Genomic DNA, 25,706 nt, shown 5'->3' with positions numbered 1-25,706 from the left:
GCAAGGTCGGTCTGACGTGACCCGTAATGGGATGTCCTTAGATCTTTGTTTAGCGGTAGCGAGAACTAAGGTCTGATTTTAATGAGATTGTTTTTTTCATTAATGAGCTTGTCACAGAAATATATAACGAATGTCATCATAGTGTGTTTGTCACACAAGCTATGAGAGATTTAATGTTACTTCTATTTGCTGGTGATATTATAATGTTTTCATACTCAGTAAATGGTCTACAGAAACATTCTTTGTGCAACAGATGGGGTTAGAAGTGTAATTGTTTTTAGAAATGGAGGTATCATTGCCAAAAATGAAAACTGGACGTATAGTAATATTTGTTATTTTCACGTGATTATTCCTTTGTTTCGATTCACGTCATGGAATTTCCATGAAAAAAAAAGACTTCTGACCAATCATCAAACACAAATGTGTTCACACCACGAGGCAAGTTTGTAAAACCTAGATACTACAACCTGAAAATAGGTTTAGAAGTGACCCATTTCAAAACTTAGGTTTGGAAGACGAATTGGTTTACAGGTTGTCAGGAACCTAATGCAAAATAGAGTAATACGGTGATAGGTTTATAAGTTGATATTCAACTCGTTTATGTTCCCCTCAACAGTTTGTAATTCAAACAATAAGACTGTGTACATGACCTCGGTATTTAGTTATTGGTTCATAGAAGTAAGGCTGAGATTGTCGGGTGGATAACAATTTAACCGGCTAATAAAACCTCTAAGTGTACCCAGGTCCCCACTGAGACTCACACGATGTGGATACATAGCCAAATAGTATTCACGACATTTGAGTGTTATTATTAGCTACACACATCTGTATGACTAGCAAGTTAAGGTATGCCTGGTCAACCGGTAATACCGCCCTACATATAAGTTTGTGCTCATACCACCAGTGTCTTTGGGTGTATTGGACAAAAAAGATTTTCTCAAGTATGTATTAAACCGTGTAAAAATGACTTCCTTAATGGTCAGACAGATGGTATTAAGTGCGTGGTGCATAAACAGGGTGTGTGCTTTGTCTTTGCGAGGGTATTTCGTGTTGGACAGGGTGACGCACTTAGCCGTATCCTATTAACGTATTGTGACAAGATTTAACTTTAAATCATCTATTACCCGATGATGAAGCTATAACACAATGTATGTTATATTGCGATCGCATACAGAGGAAAAGTGCATTGCCTAAAATACTTGCTGATCAAACGAGTAACTCTACTTTAGTCACATATTGTATCCGTATGGCATTGCACGATTCCTTCATAGAAAAGATAAACGAAACTATTAATTCACACCACTGTGTTGAAACCTGAACTTCTTGTCATTATTGTTAATTAAACATCAATAATGTAAAAACACCAATACATATAAGTTTATAAATACAATCATGCGTATAGAGCTATCTAGTCTCAGAGCTATCGTTTCTTTGTAAAATCTCATGCCACAACATGTGTTTAGAATTGTCCTATATAAACGTGATATATCATATATGTGGTGTATCCTTCGGATCTCAGCTTTCGGTATTTGTCTGTAAGGGGTGAAAAAGTTGAAAGCGCAATCTGGCTCTCGTAATTCAACTTCATAACTCTGGGGATATGCTCCAAACCTCTGCTGCAACTTTTTGTTATTTATGTCATATTTTTTTTTAAATTCAGAACTACAAAACTATTTTCAAAATGGTATCGCCATCGCTGCGTATTTTTATCTGTTCTGTCAGTTTTAGGACATTTATTTGCGAACAACATTGAAAGCATTTTATCTTGCTAAAGTATCTCCGTTATCTCTGTTAGAGCTCTGGGGGACATATATCAAACATCCTCCACTACCTGTGTTTAGTATTAAGGGTACCCGTGGGGATTTCGGTTTAGAATACGTCCACAATCCATGTGACATCGTACACCGACGGCGCGGATTGTTGCTTATCATATCAATTACTAGGCTGACTGGTCCACACTCGAGTATTAACAGGTCACCATCATATAGCTAGGATACTGCTAACAACACACGCATACACGCACGCACGCACGCAGGAACGCGTACACCAGTATCAACATGGCGAAAGGTAGTTAGTGATGGTGTTTGAGAGGGGACATCGCCATATCGCCCAGAGATATCCAGGCAGTATCGTGACAAAGCGATAGTACGATACGGAATATGTTCGAAACAAACCATTTTATAGCCGTTGTGATAAAAGTCATAAATCTATTAAGAACCTCCAGTTTCTTGTAAAAAGTTAAATCCACATACTTTTTATACTCCTTAAAAAAGAAACGCTTAACAAGAGTTTTAGTGTAGAAAGTAACACACACCGTACGCCTGATCACGTGTTGAGTGATACCATGCTGCAGACAGGACACATGTCCGACATGGAGACATGATATCAGGTGTCAGGGTCACGAGAACTCTACATCACGTGTTGAGTGATACCATGCTGCAGACAGGACTACAGTGGACACATGTCCGACATGGAGACATGATATGAGGTGTCAGGGTCACGAGAACTCTACATCACGTGTTGAGTGATACCATGCTGCAGACTGGACACGTGTCCGACATGGAGACATGATATGAGGTGTCAGGGTCACGAGAACTCTACATCACGTGCTGAGTGATACCATGCTGCAGACAGGACACGTGTCCGACATGGAGACATGATATGAGGTGTCAGGGTCACGAGAACTCTACATCACGTGTTGAGTGATACCATGCTGCAGACTGGACACGTGTCCGACATGGAGACATGATATGAGGTATCAGGGTCACGAGAACTCTACATCACGTGTTGAGTGATACCATGCTGCAGACAGGACTACAGTGGACACATGTCCGACATGGAGACATGATATGAGGTGTCAGGGTCACGAGAACTCTACATCAAGTGTTGAGTGATACCATGCTGCAGACAGGACACGTGTCCGACATGGAGACATGATATGAGGTGTCAGGGTCACGAGAACTCTACATCACGTGCTGAGTGATACCATGCTGCAGACAGGACAACAGTAGACACATGTCCGACATGGAGACATGATATGAGGTGTCAGGGTCACGAAAACTCTACATCACGTGTTGAGTGATACCATGCTGCAGACAGGACTACAGTGGACACATGTCCGACATGGAGACATGATATGAGGTGTCAGGGTCACGAGAACTCTACACCACGTGCTGAGTGATACCATGCTGCAGACAGGACACGTGTCCGACATGGAGACATGATATGAGGTGTCAGGGTCACGAGAACTCTACATCACGTGCTGAGTGATACCATGCTGCAGACAGGACACGTGTCCGACATGGAGACATGATATGAGGTGTCAGGGTCACGAGAACTCTACATCACGTGTTGAGTGATACCATGCTGCAGACTGGACACGTGTCCGACATGGAGACATGATATGAGGTGTCAGGGTCACGAGAACTCTACATCACGTGCTGAGTGATACCATGCTGCAGACAGGACACGTGTCTGACATGGAGACATGATATGAGGTGTCAGGGTCACGAGAACTCTACATCACGTGTTGAGTGATACCATGCTGCAGACTGGACACGTGTCCGACATGGAGACATGATATGAGGTGTCAGGGTCACGAGAACTCTACATCACGTGCTGAGTGATACCATGCTGCAGACAGGACACGTGTCCGACATGGTAGACATGATATGAGGTGTCAGGGTCACGAGAACTCTACATCACGTGTTGAGTGATACCATGCTGCAGACTGGACACGTGTCCGACATGGAGACATGATATGAGGTGTCAGGGTCACGAGAACTCTACATCACGTGTTGAGTGATACCATGCTGCAGACTGGACACGTGTCCGACATGGAGACATGATATGAGGTGTCAGGGTCACGAGAACTCTACATCACGTGTTGAGTGATACCATGCTGCAGACAGGACACATGTCCGACATGGAGACATGATATGAGGTGTCAGGGTCACGAGAACTCTACATCACGTGTTGAGTGATACCATGCTGCAGACTGGACACGTGTCCGACATGGAGACATGATATGAGGTGTCAGGGTCACGAGAACTCTACATCACGTGTGTTCACCGTCATGTACTGTAATAATACTTCATGTAACAGAGAAATTATGAGAATCTGCGGTTGATACACAATTTCTTTAAAAAATCATAATAACTAATGTTGCGTCAGTTTTAATATTTCTTGAAACAAAGCACGTTTTAGAATGACCATTGAATTCCTGGCTCAGAATAAACTGCAAGAACAATAGCATGACGTCATCGTACATATTTAATCATATTTATCATTACTATTTTCGCTTTCATTTATTACACAAATCTATTTTTCTACACATGTATCATACAAGAAGATTGAAGATAGGTTCATTCTACCAGCTTGTATGATTCAGTGATAATTACAACTATCCTATACAGTCCAACTGATCAGTCGTGTCGCCAACGAATAACAAAACGCTCATACAATGTGACTGTGGTTTTGCGGCTGGGGTGGAATAGTTTGTTATAGAAATACAACGAATCGTGCACCCATTAGGTGCATGGTAGTGTTATCGTCATGTCGTGTCGTTCTGTCGCTTTGTCGTTGTGTGTTATCGCTTTTTCGTTGTGACTGTATGGCAATATCGCTATATGGTCTCGTAATATCGCTTTATCGCAATATCGTGCGTATATCTCACGGCGATATAGCGATGGCCCCTCTCAGCCACCATACAGTAGTGGACTTTGCTTCGCACGGCTGTCGGGTAGCCTAGTGGTTAAAGCGTTCGCTCGTCAAGCCGAAGACACGGGTTCGATTCCAGACATGGGTACAATGTGTGATGCCCATTTCTGGTGTCCCCCGCCGTGATATTGCTGGAATATTGCTAAAAACGGCGTAAAACCATACTCACTCACTCATTCAATTTGCACGACTATTTGATTTTGCCACCATCAACGCGCTCTCGTACACCACTCAACTTGTGACAAGACAAGGCTAGTCTATTTATAAACGTGAGGTCATCGTTATTGGCGATAATCAATATCCAGATATTCGTGCTTGTCCAAACTCCTTTATATATGTGTGCGTCATGTTTGCTCTAGATATAATCGCGGTCATAATACCTGAGGTTATTTCCACCGTATCAGCGGAAACTAGTGGGACTTCCCCGTGAATTCCGCCCTGCAGGTCTGGGCTTGCTACACAGCATGCTTGCATCCATACCTTTGTATTTAAAGAAAAGGTACTTTATCCTCCTTCCCCACTGTGACTCTGAAACACCCAGCTCATAATGCACTACACGCCATATATGATAAGATTATATTTAGCGATTTCATATATAATATGCCATATAACCCCAATCATAATTGACTAGTTAACACAGATGACAAGCTGGAATATATTTAGTTGACGTCGATACCGAGCTGCACCAGTAGAAACGATTAATAATACAATCTAGATGATTGAAGATTAACATCTCTATGGTATCTAGGTAGTACTTGACAAACACATTCATAAATCGCAATACGACAGATTAAAATCTCGAAATTGAGCCACTCTTCCCTCTAAACCCCACCCTTTCTCCCGCCCTTCTCTCACAACCACACCCCTCACAACCACACCACTGCCCAGCACTTACTCATAACCACACACCTCACAACCACACCACTGCCCAGCACTTACTCACAACCACACCCCTCACAACCACACCACTGCCCAGCACTTACTCATAACTACACCCCTCACAACCACACCACTGCCCAGCACTTACTCACAACCACACCCCTCACAACCACACCACTGCCCAGCACATACTCACAACCACACCACTGCCCAGCACTTACTCACAACCACACCCCTCACAACCACACCCCTCACAACCACACCCCTCACAACCACACCCCTCACAACCACACCACTGCCCAGCACTTACTCACAACCACACAACTCACAACCACACCCCTCACAACCACACCACTGCCCAGCACTTACTCACAACCACATTCCTCACAACCACACCCCTCACAACCACACCACTGCCCAGCACTTACTCACAACCACACCCCTCACAACCACACCACTGCCCAGCACTTACTAACAACCACACCCCTCACAACCACACCCCTCACAACCACACCACTGCCCAGCACTTACTCACAACCACACAACTCACAACCACACCCCTCACAACCACACCCCTCACAACCACACCCCTCACAACCACACCACTGCCCAGCACTTACTCACAACCACACCCCTCACAACCACACCACTGCCCAGCACTTACTCACAACCACATCCCTCACAACCACACCACTCACAACCACACCCCTCACAACCACACCCCTCACAACCACACCACTGCCCAGCACTTACTCACAACCACACAACTCACAACCACACCCCTCACAACCACACCACTGCCCAGCACTTACTCACAACCACACCCCTCACAGCCACACCCCTCACAACCACACCACTGCCCAGCACTTACTCACAACCACACCCCTCACAACCACACCCCTCACAACCACACCACTGCCCAGCACTTACTCACAACCACACCCCTCACAACCACACCACTGCCCAGCACTTACTCACAACCACATCCCTCACAACCACACCACTCACAACCACACCCCTCACAACCACACCCCTCACAACCACACCACTGCCCAGCACTTACTCACAACCACACCCCTCACAACCACACCCCTCACAACCACACCACTGCCCAGCACTTACAACCACACCCCTCACAACCACACCCCTCACAACCACACCCCTCACAACCACACCACTGCCCAGCACTTACTCACAACCACACCCCTCACAACCACACCCCTCACAACCACACCACTGCCCAGCACCTACTCACAACCACATCCCTCACAACCACACCACTCACAACCACACCCCTCACAACCACACCCCTCACAACCACACCACTGCCCAGCACTTACTCACAACCACACCCCTCACAACCACACCACTGCCCAGCACTTACTCACAACCACACCCCTCACAACCACACCACTCACAACCACACCCCTCACAACCACACCCCTCACAACCACACCACTGCCCAGCACTTACTCACAACCACACCCCTCACAACCACACCCCTCACAACCACACCACTGCCCAGCACTTACAACCACACCCCTCACAACCACACCCCTCACAACCACACCCCTCACAACCACACCACTGCCCAGCACTTACTCACAACCACACCCCTCACAACCACACCCCTCACAACCACACCACTGCCCAGCACCTACTCACAACCACATCCCTCACAACCACACCACTCACAACCACACCCCTCACAACCACACCCCTCACAACCACACCACTGCCCAGCACTTACTCACAACCACACCCCTCACAACCACACCCCTCACAACCACACCACTGCCCAGCACTTACTCACAACCATACCACTCACAACCACACCCCTCACAACCACACCCCTCACAGCCACACCACTGCCCAGCACTTACTCACAACCACACCCCTCACAACCACACCCCTCACAACCACACCACTGCCCAGCACTTACTCATAACCACACCCCTCACAACCACACCACTGCCCAGCACTTACTCACAACCACACCCCTCACAACCACACCACTGCCCAGCACTTACTCACAACCACACAACTCACAACCACACCACTCACAACCACACCCCTCACAACCACACCCCTCACAACCACACCACTGCCCAGCACTTACTCACAACCACACCCCTCACAACCACACCCCTCACAACCACACCACTGCCCAGCACTTACTCACAACCACACCCCTCACAACCACACCCCTCACAACCACACCACTGCCCAGCACTTACTCACAACCACACAACTCACAACCACACCACTCACAACCACACCCCTCACAACCACACCCCTCACAACCACACCACTGCCCAGCACTTACTCACAACCACACCCCTCACAACCACACCCCTCACAACCACACCACTGCCCAGCACTTACTCATAACCACACCCCTCACAACCACACCACTGCCCAGCACTTACTCACAACCACACCCCTCACAACCACACCCCTCACAACCACACCACTGCCCAGCACTTACTCACAACCACACCACTCACAACCACACCCCTCACAACCACACCACTGCCCAGCACTTACTCACAACCACACCCCTCACAACCACACCCCTCACAACCACACCACTGCCCAGCACTTACTCACAACCACACCCCTCACAACCACACCCCTCACAACCACACCACTGCCCAGCACTTACTCACAACCACATCCCTCACAACCACACCACTCACAACCACACCCCTCACAACCACACCCCTCACAACCACACCACTGCCCAGCACTTACTCACAACCACACAACTCACAACCACACCACTGCCCAGCACTTACTCACAACCACACCCCTCACAACCACACCACTGCCCAGCACTTACTCACAACCACATCATATTACGTTCCCACACTCCCTTTCCCCGACCCACCCTTCCTCTCCCAAACCATCCCTCTCCCTCAGCTCAGTGTCATAGCCACCGACCGCGACACTTGGCCCCCACCCAATTCCCCCCGACCGATCCTCGGCTTCCTCTATCTCTGTAAATTCCAGCTCTATAGATTTCCAGGAATTGCTGGGAAAACCGGTCAAAAGTTTCAAGAAAGTCCAGGCAAACCCCAGAAATGTATATGTTGCCAATCCTCACCACAGGAACACCGACCCCAGCTGGAAGGCAGCGGCAAGGTCACGCAGCTATCAGTCTGACCTGTGGTCTTGCAGTGAGGTTATGTGGTACAGAAGTAATGATATGAGGACAGCAGTAACTGAATCAGCTGCAGTAACAGAGAAAGCCAGGATGACTGTCTTTGAAATGGCTGCGCTCTGCCCCTGCAGTGATGATGAAGACGTGGCGGTTGAGTGATTCACAGCGAAACCCTCACACATACGCCGGTGTCCCTAACACCTTAAATCTAATAATTGTTAGAAGAAGAAGAACCTTCGGGCCGTCTGCGAGTTTGTTGGCTATCATTAGTTATATGGCCCTGTGATCGGGACAGACTAAAATATAATGATAAAACCCATGTTACACGATCTTAGCAACTACATGGTGAACTGTTGAGTCTGGGGAGTATGCACCGTGGACATGCCCTGACGCATCGGTTCCACCTACAAACACAACGCTTCCATCGCGGTCTGGCGGTGTATCAGTTGTAATTGTAAGTGTAGGATGATGTACATAGATGTATCTAGGTGTATCCAAATATATATACATGTATCATGATGTGTCTCTAGGTGTATCATAGCGTTTCATGATGTATGTAAGAGTATGATGATGTATTTAGGTGTATCTGGGTGTATCCTGGGCTTCGGCTATATGATTTGGTTTTGCGCTGTTTCACGGCTCTCTATTCCCGTCGTCAACTTGCGCAACAAGAGTACATACTTTCTTTCACTCGGCAGTTTATATTGTATGCGTGGCTCTACACATGTACACACATATACATTTTTTACATATGAATCTTGTTCATATATCTGAGACTATTAAAGTTTTCTGAATGATTAATCTTTTGTCGCATAGCAAAGAATATGTCCGACTGAGTTTACTATTGTTTTTCTCACATATCGATATCATCTAGGTAAATTACATAAAGATATTAATTTAGGAAATGAATATAATGTGTAACATCTGAGGTATTTTATTCAACAGATTTTTGTACACTGAGTCACAGATGTCAGAAGTGTACAGCTGCTGAAGGTTCGGTACACTGTCAGTACAGCTGCTGAAGGTTCGGTACACTGTCAGTACAGCTGCTGAAGGTTCGGTACACTGTCAGTACAGCTGCTGAAGGTTCGGTACACTGTCAGTACAGCTGCTGAAGGTTCGGTACACTGTCAGTACAGCTGCTGAAGGTTCGGTACACTGTCAGTACAGCTGCTGAAGGTTCGGTACACTGTCAGTACAGCTGCTGAAGGTTCGGTACACTGTCAGTACAGCTGCTGAAGGTTCGGTACACTGTCAGTACAGATGCTGAAGGTTCGGTACACTGTCAGTACAGGTGCTGAAGGTTCGGTACACTGTCAGTACAGATGCTGAAAATTCGTGTCAGCTTAAAAAAATAGTGCCTGCATGTAACATTCTGATGTTCCCCAAAGCTAAGGAATAACCAGACTATAGAAACACAGAGATACGAATAAGAGATATTTAATAACGAATCATATATTTGCGCAGGCAGGGCCAACACATACGCTGTTGGGCTGTGTTTCCGCGGAGAAAAGCACTTCCACGTCAGGTGTTTTGTGTTCTCCCTGTGCGAATCTTCGGCATCTTCATGACGTGGACTGACGCACTGTGTTGACCCACACGTATCACCTTTTCATAACTGTCTTAGCTATTCCTGCACACTTGTCTGTATAACAGAAGAGGGAGTTTATTATATGTGCGGGTCATATATTGCAGGACAGCTTACAGGGGGATACAGCTTTTTTGAAAAGGGGGGTGCACAAGTAAGATCTATCTATTGTCTTTGGTGGTTATTTATACAGAAATAAAGATATTTTTCGCCCATGGCTTATATTAATGCCAAAAGGCATATGAGACACGATTTTTACATATTTAAATTTGTTATATTTGGGAGTTAGCGATACCTAAAAATATCACAATATGTTAACGCTTGTTTAATAACTACAACTGTGCACGTATTCTACGATGAAACATGAATGGTATACAGTGAACGATATGCAAGAGCGGCCAGAGGCCCAGATTGCATCACACATCATTTTGGGAATGATGGATTTAATATGCTGGCTGTCGTACAGACACTATATCTAATACCTGAATAAAAAGAGCATGTAGTAAGGAAATGGCATTCATCTTCGGTATCTGTGTGAGTACAATAATGTTTAACGTCACTCATGGTTCGCTTTCGCTCGTTTGATACGTTTTAAAACAACTTGTAAGATATATGGTATCTGACAGGTATACACCTTATATCGCATCACTTTAGCATCAATCAATGCATTTTTTCTATTCTCATGATGCAGTGGCGCATTAATACTTAACAGATACTTAATACTTATTAAGTAATTTCGTTGAGGTGAAAATTCGTCTTCTTGATAATCCACAGATATGGCGGAAGCCTTTTAGTGTAGGGTCACATTAGTTATGAGTAGTTGTTAGTCGGATCACGTCACTCGTGATAGTTGTGAGTGAGAGTGAGTGAGTATGGTTTTACGACGATTTCAGCAATATTCCAGCAATATCACGGCAAGAAACACCGGAAAATGGGCTTCACACATTGTACCCATGTGGGGAATCGAACCCGGTCTTCGGCGTGACGAGCCAACGCTTTAAGCGCCAGGGTACCTCAGCGTCTGCATGACTGTGTGTGTTATGTATTAACGAGCCAATGCGAAAATGAGCATAGACAAAATGCGTCGAGTGGTGTGATTTTCGGGTAAGAAACACTCTTACTGCACTCGTGACTCTCATATAACATTTATCTCACAACTCGCTTTCTCTCGTTAGATTCGTTTTGAAGCAATTCGTTGTAAGATAAATAGTATCTGACAGACACTCGTGTATTAAACACTATTTATTGCACCATTGATGTTGTTGTCGGTATATCGACAAGCTTTGTTCTTTGGTTGGAATCAGGGGACAGGTAGTCCACAGGTCACAGCAACTCGCGGGTCGTGCATGTTTCGAATCTTAGATGCGCCCTGATTCACCATGCGCGTGGTCGTTTTCCAGTGTCATCAAATTTAGATCTTTCACAAGAGAGCTGTCGTGTCCGATTTAAAACACTGATTTTAAAGACATTGCTCGTTTGTTTTGCCTGTGTGGCAAACATGGACGATTTTGATCACTTTGTCATTCTTCCCACACCATTAACTGTAAATCTGGACACGCGGCGCTGAATGACAAACTGCTCACTCACTGCTCATCTTTGTTGTATGACTTTCTTACAGCTGACCATATAAAGAGTTCAAATGTACATTAAGTCCATCATAGGTGAGTGCACTGAATCCGGTTGTCAGCTGGAACATTGCAATCTTCAGAACGTCAGCATGTGACAACTCTGTCATAACATAAGCAACATTCATCAGTGTTTCATATGGGTTTAGTTTAGGCACGTGTAACAGCGTGTTGTATCATCATTCTGTTATTTTATGCTAATGCTGCGTACACCCATGATGGCTGGCAGGGCCTAAACCCATCCATTTTGCGGCCTTCTGAATAGCACCATCTTTCTTGTGGCCTCTCCGTTCAAGATATATTAACATTAGATAGTGGATAAATGTGTTATTTATATATTTAATGGTGATGCTCCAGTTTCCTAAAAAAAACGTTTTAGAAAGAAGGTTAATAATCCATTGGGGCCTCGGTGCACCCGCTGTAACGTGGTGAACTACCCTTCTTCATATTTGCGCTATACATGGCGATTCTAACTTCATACACACTTGTGCAACAGAAAGTAAAATGTACAAATCCCAGAACTAAAAAAAAGACGGGAATTCCATTGTGAGCATATTTTCTGGGAACTACCTCTTGTCAATCAATATACACCGACGTCGTCGCTGTGAAGTCGTATTACCGTCACAGGATAAGACAGGGTCGGACGTGCAAGGCGCTGCAATGTTAGATGTATCAGATGTGATGACTTTCCATTACTTCGACAGTCAAGTCATGTGGATTTATATAGCACTGTGCGCTGCTGTAATGGGTGAGTATGATTGGCATATCTTTTAGTGTTTTATAATCTAAAAGCAGTGTGTTATAACCGAAATCCGTGTCAGCAATAACTACATATATCGATATCACTGTTTTGGTTAAAAGCAGCTTGACGTTACGGCCGACTGTATTTAAGAATTGACTTTCACTTTGTGTGAGTTTACTGGAAGTATGAACCTTAATAGAGTGAGGGCAAAACTGTATGAACGTCAGAGCTTGCGTCATACAATGTTTGGCCAATGTTTGACGTCACGGCCGAGTGTATTACATGTTCGTGTTGAGAGAAGGGCAGATAAAGGGGTTCTTGACGACACGGCCGAATGTATTAAGGATCCGTGTTGAGAGAAGGGACAAATATTGGGTTCTAGATGTTATGGTTTCGCATACTTTTTTAAAAATAAAACAACTAACAACTTTCGTAGGCTTTGTAGCATTATTGCGGCGAGCGATGTCACTGCTATATTACGTATTATCGTCTACATTTGTTTTTTAACGATTAAATACATTTAATTAGTCTGTGAAATTATTATTGTTGATGAATTTAGGTTTTTAAGAAGTGTGCAAAATCATTTTGGTTACAATGCCGTTCTCGTGTTCAAATATAAGGGGGAAAATATATATGTGTGTGTGTTCAAATATGTGTGTGTGTGTGTGTGTGTGTGTGTGTGTGTGCAGACACTATACTGGAGATTTTACGGCTCGCTCCGCAGCGCGGTGGAACATCGGCGGATTTCCCTATTTCACTCCGCATATCGTGGGGGGATATACATATACATAAAGGTGGATATACAAACACACACAAACTACATGCTATCTTATTGCATCATATTATTCTGTATGGCGTATGATGGCCAATCATCAACTGTATAAATATCCAAATGACGCATAAACCAATTGCAACATCTTCGTCCCTGTTACTGGTGCCTGGCCTGCTCTGTATTGTCAGATATGTGTACTATCTTAATCTCGGTATACCATTCAAACATCGGAATAAAATCGAAATACCTTACTGCTTAATTATAATTCGTTTACTATATTGCATATTTATATTGTATGTTAGGGAGGTCACATGGAAAATGTACGGGATTTTGACTGGAAATTATGTCACAGCTATTTTTGACAAGGCGGCTTTTCCCGTGTAAAAGTGATTCAGAACAATTCACGGTGCAAAGCATTTCAACATCTGAACGACGACTGACATAGGCTGTCTAATACCATGTTTGCTCCACAGAAAGGTTTTAGCTATGGCAGCTATAGCGTATTCATGTGTGCTCTTATGTACACTGCAGGTATGTGAACAGTTCAACTCTTTCCCGGTCTATATCTACAATGTACACCAACTGTCGGAGGGCGTCCCTCTCTATGCAATGTTTCAGTATCCATGTCCCAGTTCCATATTAACTGATATTAAAACCTATTATTTGTGTATTTAATTAATGTAACTGATTAAAACTACTTAAAAACATATATTTAATTGAGAAATGTATTGCTATAAAAAGGATGACCTAAATAACTTTAATATAAAAAATGACCTTTTTAAGTTTGAAATTTGACTTTGTTTCAAAACGTTTACATTTTTCATTTTAAGTGCATCATGATATATTGCAGTCTGAAATATGTCTATAATATGACTGAATACTACTGTAGTTTACAACTCTTAGAACAATAACAATTATAAACAAACAAAAACCTGATGTCTAAGTTGAACGAATGAGTGAGTGAGTTTGGTTTTACGCCGCTTTTAGCAATATTCCAGCAATATCACGGCGGGGGACACCAGAAATGGGCTTCACACATTGTACCCATGTCGGGATTCGAACCCGGGTCTTCGGCGTGACGAGCGAACGCTTTAACCACTAGGCTACCCGACCGCCCCCTAAGTTGAACGACCTTATGAATGATATGTATTTTAAATAAATAAATGACTGTCTCGTTTTATTTGAATGATTAACATACAGGTTAATACAATACAATTATTAATTGTTTATGGTGATGTCCAATGATTGAGCTCGGTAGTACTGCTCCTGTCGATGGTCGTGTGTCAGTTTATCTAAATCGAACGTTATATAAATGATCCAGATTAAGGAGTCCGGATGACACCTGTTTAATACGAACAAAGCATGAATCACACAGCAAGGTGAGCGGACGGGAAATGGGGTTTAACATCGCTGTCAGGATTACCATTACTTGACAAAGTCTTTAGTACAGGTAAAAATAGAAACACGTACATATCTGTGTTGGTATAACCAGGACAATGCTATACATATATAACTATATATATCAAGTCCACGTCATGTGTACACCCCATGCATCCAATGAAATATGTTTACGGTCTCCACGCGAAGCTTTGAATGCGGTCGATCTTTCACATTGATCATAGTTTCTCCTATGTTGCTTACAGTGACACACAGCATCACGTACATCATGAACATTTTTTTTCACAACGAAATCGGCGCTGAGTGAATAAACAAAGCTTACACAGGTTCCTGCAGGCTGTGACCACATATAAATGTGGCTGATCGTGTCGCCAGGGTACGATCTCACACAAGTCAACCAGCTCAACAGCTGGGGGAGGGTGCGCGTGTTCCAAATTTTGCATGTCTTCGAGTACCGTAGAACAGTTCAGACAAGATATCGAGGGTGGGAGTAGTATCAGCATCTGTATGACGTGCTTGTGTTTCAGCGCCTCGTGTTGACGGAGAAAAAATTTATGAGTGCTTTGTGGATGGACAATTTGTTCGTACACCAGCTGGTCACTTCTGTTGTAACCATAGGCTGGTGAGGGAAGGAGACAAGGGCTGCTGCTATGGTAAAGGTTAGTATTTACAACGCTCACTCTCAAATACTATATCATCTTGCAATCCTTCCACGTTGTCATCTGGTTGGGCTTGTTAACCGTATTTTGTGGTTTTCGAAATCGAAGAAGGATTTTATCAAATCAATTTTAAGTCCAAATCGCATATGTAATGAAAGGCTGGGAACGAATTCTGATATTAAACAAGAAAAAGACAAAATTAATTGCATAACAAGATATGTAAAGGGACGGTTGATGTAACAACAACACTGGGGACTAATGCCTCTCTGTTCCAGACACGACGGTGTTCAACACGAGGTACAACATCTGTTGTGCGGGGAGGGTCATGCCTAGGTATATCATGGAGTCTGGTGGAGAGGTCGAGCGCACGTGTTGCGGCAACAGGGCGATTCTTCTCAACCACAGCACCTGCTGTAACAATACAGTTGCAGAGTACTCCAAAGCAGGTGAGGTCTCGTAGGCAATAGTAGAATATATTTATTGTACTTCTCACTGAGAAATATTAATTTGGCTCCATGCTGTTGCTGACACCTATATAATTGTTTTGATAGTTTGCGAAGCACCCTTTGCAGTGTGACGAAGTAGACTGTATCAGTGACGGGGTACATAGTGTTCGCCCTGATTGTTGCCAATGTGTGCCCACCCCACACCCTATGTCAGCCAGTGTGCCCGTGTGATCATGTGTAAGCCCGTGTGATCATGTGTAAGCCCGTGTGATCATGTGTAGGCCAATGTGATCATGTGTAAGCCCGTGTGATCATGTGTAAACCCGTGTGATCATGTGTAGGCCAATGTGATCATGTGTAAGCCCGTGTGATCACGTGTAAGCCCGTGTGATCATGTGTAAGCCCGTGTGATCATGTGTAGGCCAATGTGATCATGTGTAAGCCCGTGTGATCATGTGTAAGCCCGTGTGATCATGTGTAGGCCAATGTGATCATGTGTAAGCCCGTGTGATCACGTGTAAGCCCGTGTGATCATGTGTAAGCCCGTGTGATCACGTGTAAGCCCGTGTGATCATGTGTAAGCCAGTGTGATACTGTGTAAGCCCGTGTGATCACGTGTAAGCCTGTGTGATCATATGTAAGCCCATGTGATCATGTGTAAGCCCGTGTGATCATATGTAAGCCCATGTGATCACGTGTAAGCCCGTGTGATCATGTGTAAGCCCGTGTGATCATGTGTAAGCCCGTGTGATCATGTGTAAGCCCGTGTGATCATGCGTAATCCAGTGTGATCATGTGTAAGCCCGTGTGATCATCTGTAAGACAGTGTGATACTGTGTAAGACAATGTGATCATGTGTAATCCGGTGTGATCATGTGTAAGCCCGTGTGATCATCTGTAAGACAGTGTGATACTGTGTAAGACAATGTGATCATGTGTAATCCGGTGTCATCATGTGTGAGGCCGTGTGATAATGTGTAAACCCGTGTGATACTGTGTAAGCGTAGATAATGTGTACAACAATGTGATAATGTGTAAGCCAATGTGATCATGTGTAGTCCAGTGCGATCATGTGTAAGCCTGTGTAATCATGTGTAAGCCCCTGTGATCATGTGTAAGCCTGTCATCATGTGTAAGGCCGTGTGATAATGTGTAAACTCGTGTGATACTGTGTAAGCGTAGATAATGTGTACAACAATGTGATAATGTGTAAGCCAATGTGATCATGTGTAGTCCAGTGCGATCATGTGTAAGCCTGTGTAATCATGTGTAAGCCCCTGTGATCATGTGTAAGCCTGTCATCATGTGTAAGGCCGTGTGATAATGTGTAAACTCGTGTGATACTGTGTAAGCGTAGATAATGTGTACAACAATGTGATAATGTGTAAGCCAATGTGATCATGTGTAGTCCAGTGCGATCATGTGTAAGCCTGTGTAATCATGTGTAAGCCCCTGTGATCATGTGTAAGACAATGTGATCATGTGTAAGGCCGTGTGATAATGTGTAAACCTGTGTGATAATGTGTAAACCCGTGTGATAACGTGTTAGATAGTGTGATCATATGTGAAAGCCAGTGTGGTCATGTGTAATCCAGTGTGATCATGTGTAATCCTGTGTGATCATGTGTCAGCCCGTGTGATAATGTGTAAACCTGTGTGATAATGTGTAAACCCGTGTGATACTGTGTAGGCCTGGATAATGTGTACGACAATGTGATAATGTGTAAGCCAATGTGATCATGTGTAGTCCAGTGTGATCATGTGTAAGCCTGTGTAATCATGTGTAAGCCCGTGTGATCATGTGTAAGCCTGTCATCATGTGTAAGCCCGTGTGATAATGTGTAAACCTGTGTGATAATGTGTAAACCCGTGTGATACTGTGTAAGCATGTGTGATAACGAGTAAGATAGTGTGATCATATGTGAAAGCCAGTGTGATCATGTGTAAGCCTGTGTGATAATGCGTGCCTATTCCCTCCTCCAGCCAACCCTGGTGACATGCAGTGCTGTGGAGGTCAGTTGGTCAACAGACATAAAACCCTCTGCTGCTATGCCGAGGACAACCCCAGCCAGGTGAGGAAACATGTGTCCGGCCCAAACTTCCAGTGCTGCGGCATCAAGGTGATAGACCAGAGGCTCCAACAGTGCAATAGGGTGAACGGCAAGGAAGTGGCTGTGGATCTCCAGAAGCAAGTGTGTGGAGGCCGAGTCATCAGTCTCCGCACTCACAAATGCTGTCTTGGTAAGTGCACATACCCAAGAATCATCAGAGAAGCAGCAAGGGAAAAGCAGCTTGACATATTTGGGACATATCTTTTCCAAATTTGGAATTTGTTTGTGAACTGTGGTTGGTAGCTTAAAAAGTCATTTCACACTTATTTTTCGGTTCTTTAAAAAAGTATGAGCTACATAGAAAATGACATACAAAGTGCATCACATGTTCACGCTGACTGCAGGTATAATATACTTTTACAAAATAATATACTTTTAGTCCATCAAAAGATATTTTTATATTATATACCAATACTTTATAAATACTTTTATTTATGTATATCAGACAGGGTGCACAATGTCCCTCACCTCAACCCGTGGAACATCGGGCAGGAAAACCCTGATGTACAGTGCTGTGGCCGGGCTGTGTACAACATCTCCACACAAACATGCTGTCCAGGCACAGGTCTAGCTGGCAACGTGGTGGGGAGGACAGAGCACCTGGCATGCTGTGGGGCAGGTGTGTATATAGCCGTGGGAGTGTCTCGTATGTCCGTGGGAGGGTCTGTTATGTCTGTGTGACGGTCTGTTATGTCCGTGTGAGGGTCTGTAATGTCCGTGTGAGGGTCTGTAATGTCCGTGTGAGGGTCTGAAATGTCTGTGTGAGGGGTCACGTATGTCCTCGTGAGGGTCTGTAATGCCTGTATGAGGGGTCTCGTATGTCTATGTGTCTGTAATGTCTGTGTGAGGGTCTGTAATGTCTGAGTGAGGGTCTGTAATGTCTGTGTGAGGGTCTGTAATGTCCGCGTAAGGGTCTGTAATGTCTGTGTGAGGGTTTGTGATGTCTGTGTGAGGGGTCTGATATGTCCGTGTGAGGGTCTCGTATGTCAGTGTGAGGGTCTGTAAGGTCCGTGTGAGGGTCTGTTTTGTCCGTGTGAGGGTCTGTAATGTCCGTGTGAGGGTCTGTAATGTCTGTGTGAGGGTCTGTAATGTCCGTGTGAGGGTCTGTAATGTCTGTGTGAGGGTCTGTTATGTCCGTGTGAGGGTGTGTAATGTCCATGTGAGGGTCTGTAATGTCTGTGTGAGGGTCTCTAATGTCTGTGTGAGGGTCCGTAATGTCTGTGTGAGGGTCCGTAATGTCCGCGTGAGGGTCTGTAATGTCTGTGTGAGGGTTTGTGATGTCTGTGTGAGGGGTCTGATATGTCCGTGTGAGGGTCTGTAAGGTCCGTGTGAGGGTCTGTTTTGTCCGTGTGAGGGTCTGTAATGTCTGTGTGAGGGTCTGTAATGTTTGTGTGAGGGGTCTCGTATGTCCGTGTGGGGGTCTGTTAATTCAGTGTGAGGTTCTGTAATGTCCGTGTGAGGGTCTGTAATGTCTGTGTGAGGGGTCTCGTATGTCCGTGTGAGGGTCTCGTATGTCAGTGCGAGGGTCTGTAATGTCCGTGCGAGGGTATGTAATGTCCGTGTGAGGACCCATAAAGATCCGTGGTAGAGTGAGGGGTCCGTGTGAGGGTCTGTCATGTCTGTGTGAGGGTCTCGTATGTCCGCGTGAGGAGGCTCGTATGTTCATGTGAGAGTCTGTTATGTTCGTGTTAAGGTATCGTATGTCTGTGTGAGGGGTCTCGTATGTCTGTGTGAGGGTCTGTAATGTCCGTGTGAGAGTCTCGTATGTCCATGTGGGGGTATTGTATGTCAGAGTGACGAGTCTTGTATGTCCGTTTGAGGTAGCCGAGAGCTAATATGGGGACGTGATGTAGGGTCATGTCTTGGGAGACCAATGTATCAGTATTGATGAGCAAGTGCATATATATTCAGTCATGTCACATGACAGTTGATACCTCCAGTATTGTCGCGTGACAGTTGATACCTCCAGTATTGTCACATGACCGTTGATACCCCCAGTATTGTTGCATGACAGTTGATATCTCCAGTATTGTCACATGACAGTTGATACCTCCAGTATTGTTGCATGACAGTTGATACCTGCAGTATTGTCACGACAGTTGATATCACCAGTATTGTTGCATGACTGTTGATATCTCCAGTATTGTCACATGACAGTTGATGCCTCCAGTATTGTTGCATGACAGTTGATACCTCCAGTATTGTTGCATGACAGTTGATACCTCCAGTATTGTCAAATGACCGTTGATACCCCCAGTATTGTTGCATGACAGTTGATACCTCCAGTATTGTCACATGACTGTTGATACCTCCAGTATTGTTGCATGACAGTTGATACCTCCAGTATTGTCACATGACAGTTGGTGCCACCAGTATTGTTGCATGACAGTTGAGATCTCCAGTATTGTCACATGACAGTTGATACCTCCAGTATTGTCACATTGCAGTTGATACATCCAGTATTGTTGCATGACAGGTGATGCCTCCAGTATTGTCACATGACAGTTGATATCTCCAGTATTGTCACATGACAGTTGATGCCCCCAGTATTGTTGCATGACAGTTGAGATCTCCAGTATTGTCGCATGACAGTTGATACCTCCAGTATTGTCACATGACAGTTGATACCTCCTGTATTGTCACATGACAGTTGATAGCTCCAGTATTGTCACATGACAGTTGATACCTCTAGTATTGTCACATGACAGTTGATAACTCCAGTATTGTCGCATGACCGTTGATACCTCCAGTATTGTCACATGAAAGTTGATACCTCCAGTATTGTTGCATGACAGTTGATATCTCCAGTATTGTCACATGACAGTTGATATCTCCAGTATTGTCACATGACAGTTGATATCTCCAGTATTGTCATATGACAGTTGATACCTCCAGTATTGTTACATGACAGCTGAGATCAGTATAGTCCTGCACTGTGTGTTATACTAGGTTCAGTGGACACTCGACATCAGTTGTGCTGCAAGGGCCATGCAGTGGCCAAGACCTCCCCCCAGGATCAGTGCTGTGGCCCCAAGGTCTTCAACCCCTACACGCACAGTTGCTGCGACGACATCACACCCTTCAACACACTCACTCATTACTGCTGTACAGGTAGGAACCTTCATTCAGTCTGACTTAACACACACTTAAGCTTGCTATAATGCTGAAGGACAGCACCCTGCTGCATGGAACATCTTGTAACCATCTTCCCAGTGGAAGAAACAGTACAGCATAAGCAGGTTTCTGCCTAGAGCTACAGTTGTTGTACATTGCATAACCCATTTTCCAGTCTTTAAAGTTTTACCTGTTGCTGATCATGTGACACGCCATATTTACAAGATACAGCACCACTTGACCCCCATTCTCTCCATTATCTCGTGTCATGTCTGCTGCAGGCAGCCCCAGTCAACCACTCAGGAAGGGCCAGGACTGCTGTCGTGGTTTCCCGATAGCCAGTCACCAGCTGTGCTGTTTTGGAACAACAGTCAACAAAATGTCAACACAGCATGACAGCTGCTGCCGAGGAGGAGACATCATCAACACATACAACAGCACACTGAAGGTATGTGCCCTCTTGCATCAGGGAAACACGATCACATGTATAGTGGCTCCATCATCACCAGACAGACACTAAACTTCTTTCTTGATGGCAAGCTTAGAACTGTGACCCTAAGAATCCATATGACTTTGTGTACTGCAGACAGACAAACAAATGACACTGACTTACACATACTGAACAGCAGAAGCATACAATGTGACACTGTGACAATGTGATCATCAGCATCCATATGGTGTTGTGTCCTGTAGAACTGTGACCATCAGAATTCATATGGCTTTCTGGTCTGTATATAACTGTAACGACACAACTCCACAACATCTAAGAACACACAGTTCATCACAAGTTCATAGATAAATCCTCCCCTTTACCTGTAATTTAAGATGCAAAAATGACCTTGGACAGATAGAACAGTAGTTACTTTTCTTTTAGCACTAAAGGTACATTTCATAACACTTGTTAATTGTGTCAGGTCATCCTCTGAACCAGGTTGAGACCTTTGCTCACAGGCTTTGTATGTTCTAGTCATGCAACCACTATACGGGAGATATAGAGATGAGGATCAGCCCCCGGGACACAGTGTGTGAGGGTGTTCGCTTCCTCCCTGAACAGGCTGTGTGCTGCAACAGTCAAGTCCACGACTTTCCTCCCGGAGACACTCTCGGCTGCTGCCGGCGCTGGGATCTGCAGCAGACAGTCTACAGTGAGACCACCCAGATGTGCTGCCAGGGTCACGTCCAAAATGAGTCACCCAATGAAGCGGAGTAAGAGAGCTTTGTTTGCCCTTCTATGATATCTCAACAGTACCACAATACAACACAGATGAAGCAGCTGAGATGCATTGATAATTCTGTATGGTGCAGTGTATGTCACAATGGGCTAAATATATGATTGTATGCTACAATGTTGGCTGTATAAAGATGCAAGAAAGTCAGCACTATTCATTCACTCAGTCATTTGTAGTGATGTCTCATCATGCAGACCACAATTCAATTTCCTATAGGAGTGAAATGTGTCTGCCCATTCTTAGTGTTGTGCCTTCATACAAATGACAATGTTACCATTTCTGCATGTGTCCCTGACTGTGCTGTAAATGGAAGCTTCCTAGAGCCGTGCCTGGAGCTGCTGATTGTGGATTCAAGTCCCTGAAAATCCTGCTCCTAGGGTTCCCAAGAGTAGTAACTTGTCATTGTCTGTTACCTGTGCTGTTATATAACTGAGACACTGTTTCAAGTGGCATGAAATTAAACTCATCATCCAGAGGACTAATATAGTGCTTACTGTAATGATAAGCAACTCCATGTATACTGTATGACACTAGTGATCTTGCTGTTATATCCAGATGCTGCAGGACCCAGGCCTATCACCTGTACAGTGGGCACAACCCCTGCCTGGTTTGTGTCCCAGGGGATGTCCTGCCCCCTCATCAGATGTGCTGTGTCAACCAGACATATGACAAGCGGTATGACGGGGATGCGTGCTGTGGACATGTGCCCTACTTCAGTCATGAGGAGACCTGCCGTAATGGGCAGGTGCAAGATGGTGACAGTTCATGTCAGTACACACAACAGCCTGGTGCCCAGATTAGCAGCGCCTGCAGCTATGGCTTCCCGTCGGTCCCTCTGATGGTGGCAGTAGTCCTGCTCTTCATGAACAGCAGGCTTGCATCTCTGTAGCACTAGGGCTGAACAGTATGGAGCAATACGGGTAATAGCTGCATAATCTCAAGCCATTATGCAGACAATCCACCAAGACGGTAGTGTATTTACTGGGAAGTCTTTCTGCAAGGTCACATGGTCAGAGGAAAGTACACAATCTCTGTGACTGGTGTCTCTGCATTGTAGTTTTCTATAATTGTTTTGATACAACAGTCACATTATGTTCTTGTCTTTTTTCGTAAATATCTCAAAAGTTACTGAATATCATAAGATTAAATACTATCGATGTTATGTATTTTTGCAGTCTAGTGAGTTATATATTTCATGGCCACCCAAATTATTTGTAAGCAATTTTCAGAATCACTTGTAGTGTCCTTACTAGGGCTAAAGAGCATACCATGGCCACTTGATGGACATCTGTTGACTGACAGAAATAGTGACCGACCTCGTGAAGTGAGTATTGGCCCTCAGTGATGAGGTCAGACAAATATTGACCGACCTTATGGCGTGGACAATAGTGACCGACCTTGTGATGTAGACATGCAAATAGTGACCAACCTCGTGGTGTGGAAAGACAAGTAGTGACTGAACTCTTGATGTGGGTATTCAGTATTAAACATGTGATAATGTATGTAGTACAGAGTTTAAATGTTGATCTCAGAACTGTGATATAATAAGAAACATTGGCAACATAACAGAGTCCTCATTCCCTACAGTCAAGAAATACTCCTTCATCCATGAACACATTACCTACCTGGGTTGCAAGTCTTTACAATTGCACTCAGATTCTGACAATCCATCAATATCTAGATATGCATGTGGTGTTACTGTTAGTTGTAAACAGTTGGCCATATTATGATATAGAAATGTCTAGTCAGAATATTCAGAATTCACAATCACCATGATTCAATTACATTGTCTAACACCAACCACAACAGAATGTTGGTGACATGTTACCACTTCGGTGAAATCCACGAGCACGGGTATGGTGCTGACAAACCTAGAAACATAATTGGGGCGAACCAAGATTCGAACCCACAATCATAGGATTCTGGCGGGCCCAAGGGACGCAACTCTGCACAGGGAATCACGGCGCCTTAGACGACTGTGCAACCGTGCCCTCGCTCAACTGGCGAACAGCTGTTTATTACTGTATCGTGCTGTTGAATGCTTTGTGTTGGAAATTCCTCACATATTGGGAGGCTGATTTGATAAGTGAATTTATCATCCAAAACTGGCTTCCACAGGAGATATTGCTTGGATTAGATCAAGCGATATCTACACTGTAGATATCGCTGCAGTAAAATTACATCACAATGCTTTGTAGACCATTGTGACGTCACAATCAAATGACATCACTAATGGCACTGCTACTGAAGCTGTTAGCAGTACTTTTTACACTGAAAACACTGCTAATTACTGTCTACAAATTGAAAAAGTTGGAAGAATGATGTTGGATGATAAATAAAATCTCACCCTCGTGTCTTTTGATATCAAATATATCAACACTCGTTGATAAATTTGATATCAAAAGACACTTGAGTGAGATTCTCTATATCTTCCATTGGAATTACACTGCCAATGCTGACTTACTAGAGAAGTTTTCATGAAATGAATGGAAGTAACACATAAACATGATAATCATGATGACACATTGAAACTGCGTGACCACAACAGCTTAGCTATGCAGTAAAAGTTGCTATGAATCTATGTACTGTAAATATGGACAGTTTTGAGCCATGAAATTACTGCACATGGCTAACAATAGCTTTAACTGCATCAGAAAAGTCCTGTTAAGATTACCAAATATCAAAGCTACTATTGCAGGTGTAATATTTGATAAGTAGGAAGCGACATGATGGAATGGTAAGTCAGTGTCAGTCAGTGATTGTTAAACTATAGATGCATCTGTTGTTGTAGTTGACTAGGGAGGTTGGAGCAGTGTGTTTATCTAACAGAATAAACTGTAACAAATGTCATATTTGGGATAACACTTTCTGAGTAAAGTCCAGATTCTCGTAGAGTATTGACATGTTAGAGTGACCATGTGTAATTAGGGAAACAGGATGTGAGGAATTAATTGTTTTATCATGTACTGACTGGTTTGACAATGGGTGGAAGTGAATTTAAAAAACACGCCTCCTTACATCTTTTGTTGGTCTGCAAAAATAACTGTGTTATGAAAATATTGCAAGTGTGTGTCACTTGTAGTTTTCGCAGTACTTTCCTGCTCGCAAAACTTTCCAGATTTACAGTAACCATGGTAACATCCCTTAATTTGTTGTAGCTGAAAAGGTCATGATGATGGTATATATTCAATGTTTCACAAATATAGGTATATGCTTGAATTCGCTTCAGTCATGTGCTTTTGTTTTATATTTTCATATTCT

General features: G+C 44.2%; 2 protein-coding genes across 2 annotated transcripts; both read left to right on the top strand.

Moving 5' to 3' along the window:
* Window positions 1–2,057: 2,057 nt before the first annotated feature.
* Window positions 2,058–7,989, top strand: LOC139443577 (uncharacterized). Its single transcript, XM_071224547.1, has 2 exons — window positions 2,058–2,067; window positions 5,696–7,989. The coding sequence occupies exons 1-2, from the start codon at window positions 2,058–2,060 to the stop codon at window positions 7,987–7,989; spliced, it is 2,304 nt and encodes a 767-aa protein (XP_071080648.1).
* A 5,953-nt stretch (window positions 7,990–13,942) lies between these two features.
* Window positions 13,943–24,621, top strand: LOC139443908 (uncharacterized). Its single transcript, XM_071224799.1, has 9 exons — window positions 13,943–14,019; window positions 15,414–15,545; window positions 15,821–15,991; window positions 17,975–18,232; window positions 18,548–18,721; window positions 21,052–21,213; window positions 21,498–21,664; window positions 22,184–22,422; window positions 23,001–24,621. Exons 1-9 carry the CDS (start codon window positions 13,947–13,949, stop codon window positions 23,332–23,334), a joined length of 1,710 nt encoding a protein of 569 aa, XP_071080900.1. The 5' UTR covers window positions 13,943–13,946; the 3' UTR covers window positions 23,335–24,621.
* The last annotated feature ends 1,085 nt before the right edge of the window (window positions 24,622–25,706 follow it).

The sequence above is a fragment of the Haliotis cracherodii genome, unplaced genomic scaffold, assembly GCF_022045235.1.
Source record: "Haliotis cracherodii isolate W230 unplaced genomic scaffold, xgHalCrac1.p SCAF_5, whole genome shotgun sequence".
Taxonomy (NCBI): domain Eukaryota; kingdom Metazoa; phylum Mollusca; class Gastropoda; order Lepetellida; family Haliotidae; genus Haliotis; species Haliotis cracherodii.
Note: the sequence above shows the minus strand (reverse complement) of the source record. Positions and strands in the feature narration are given on the sequence as shown.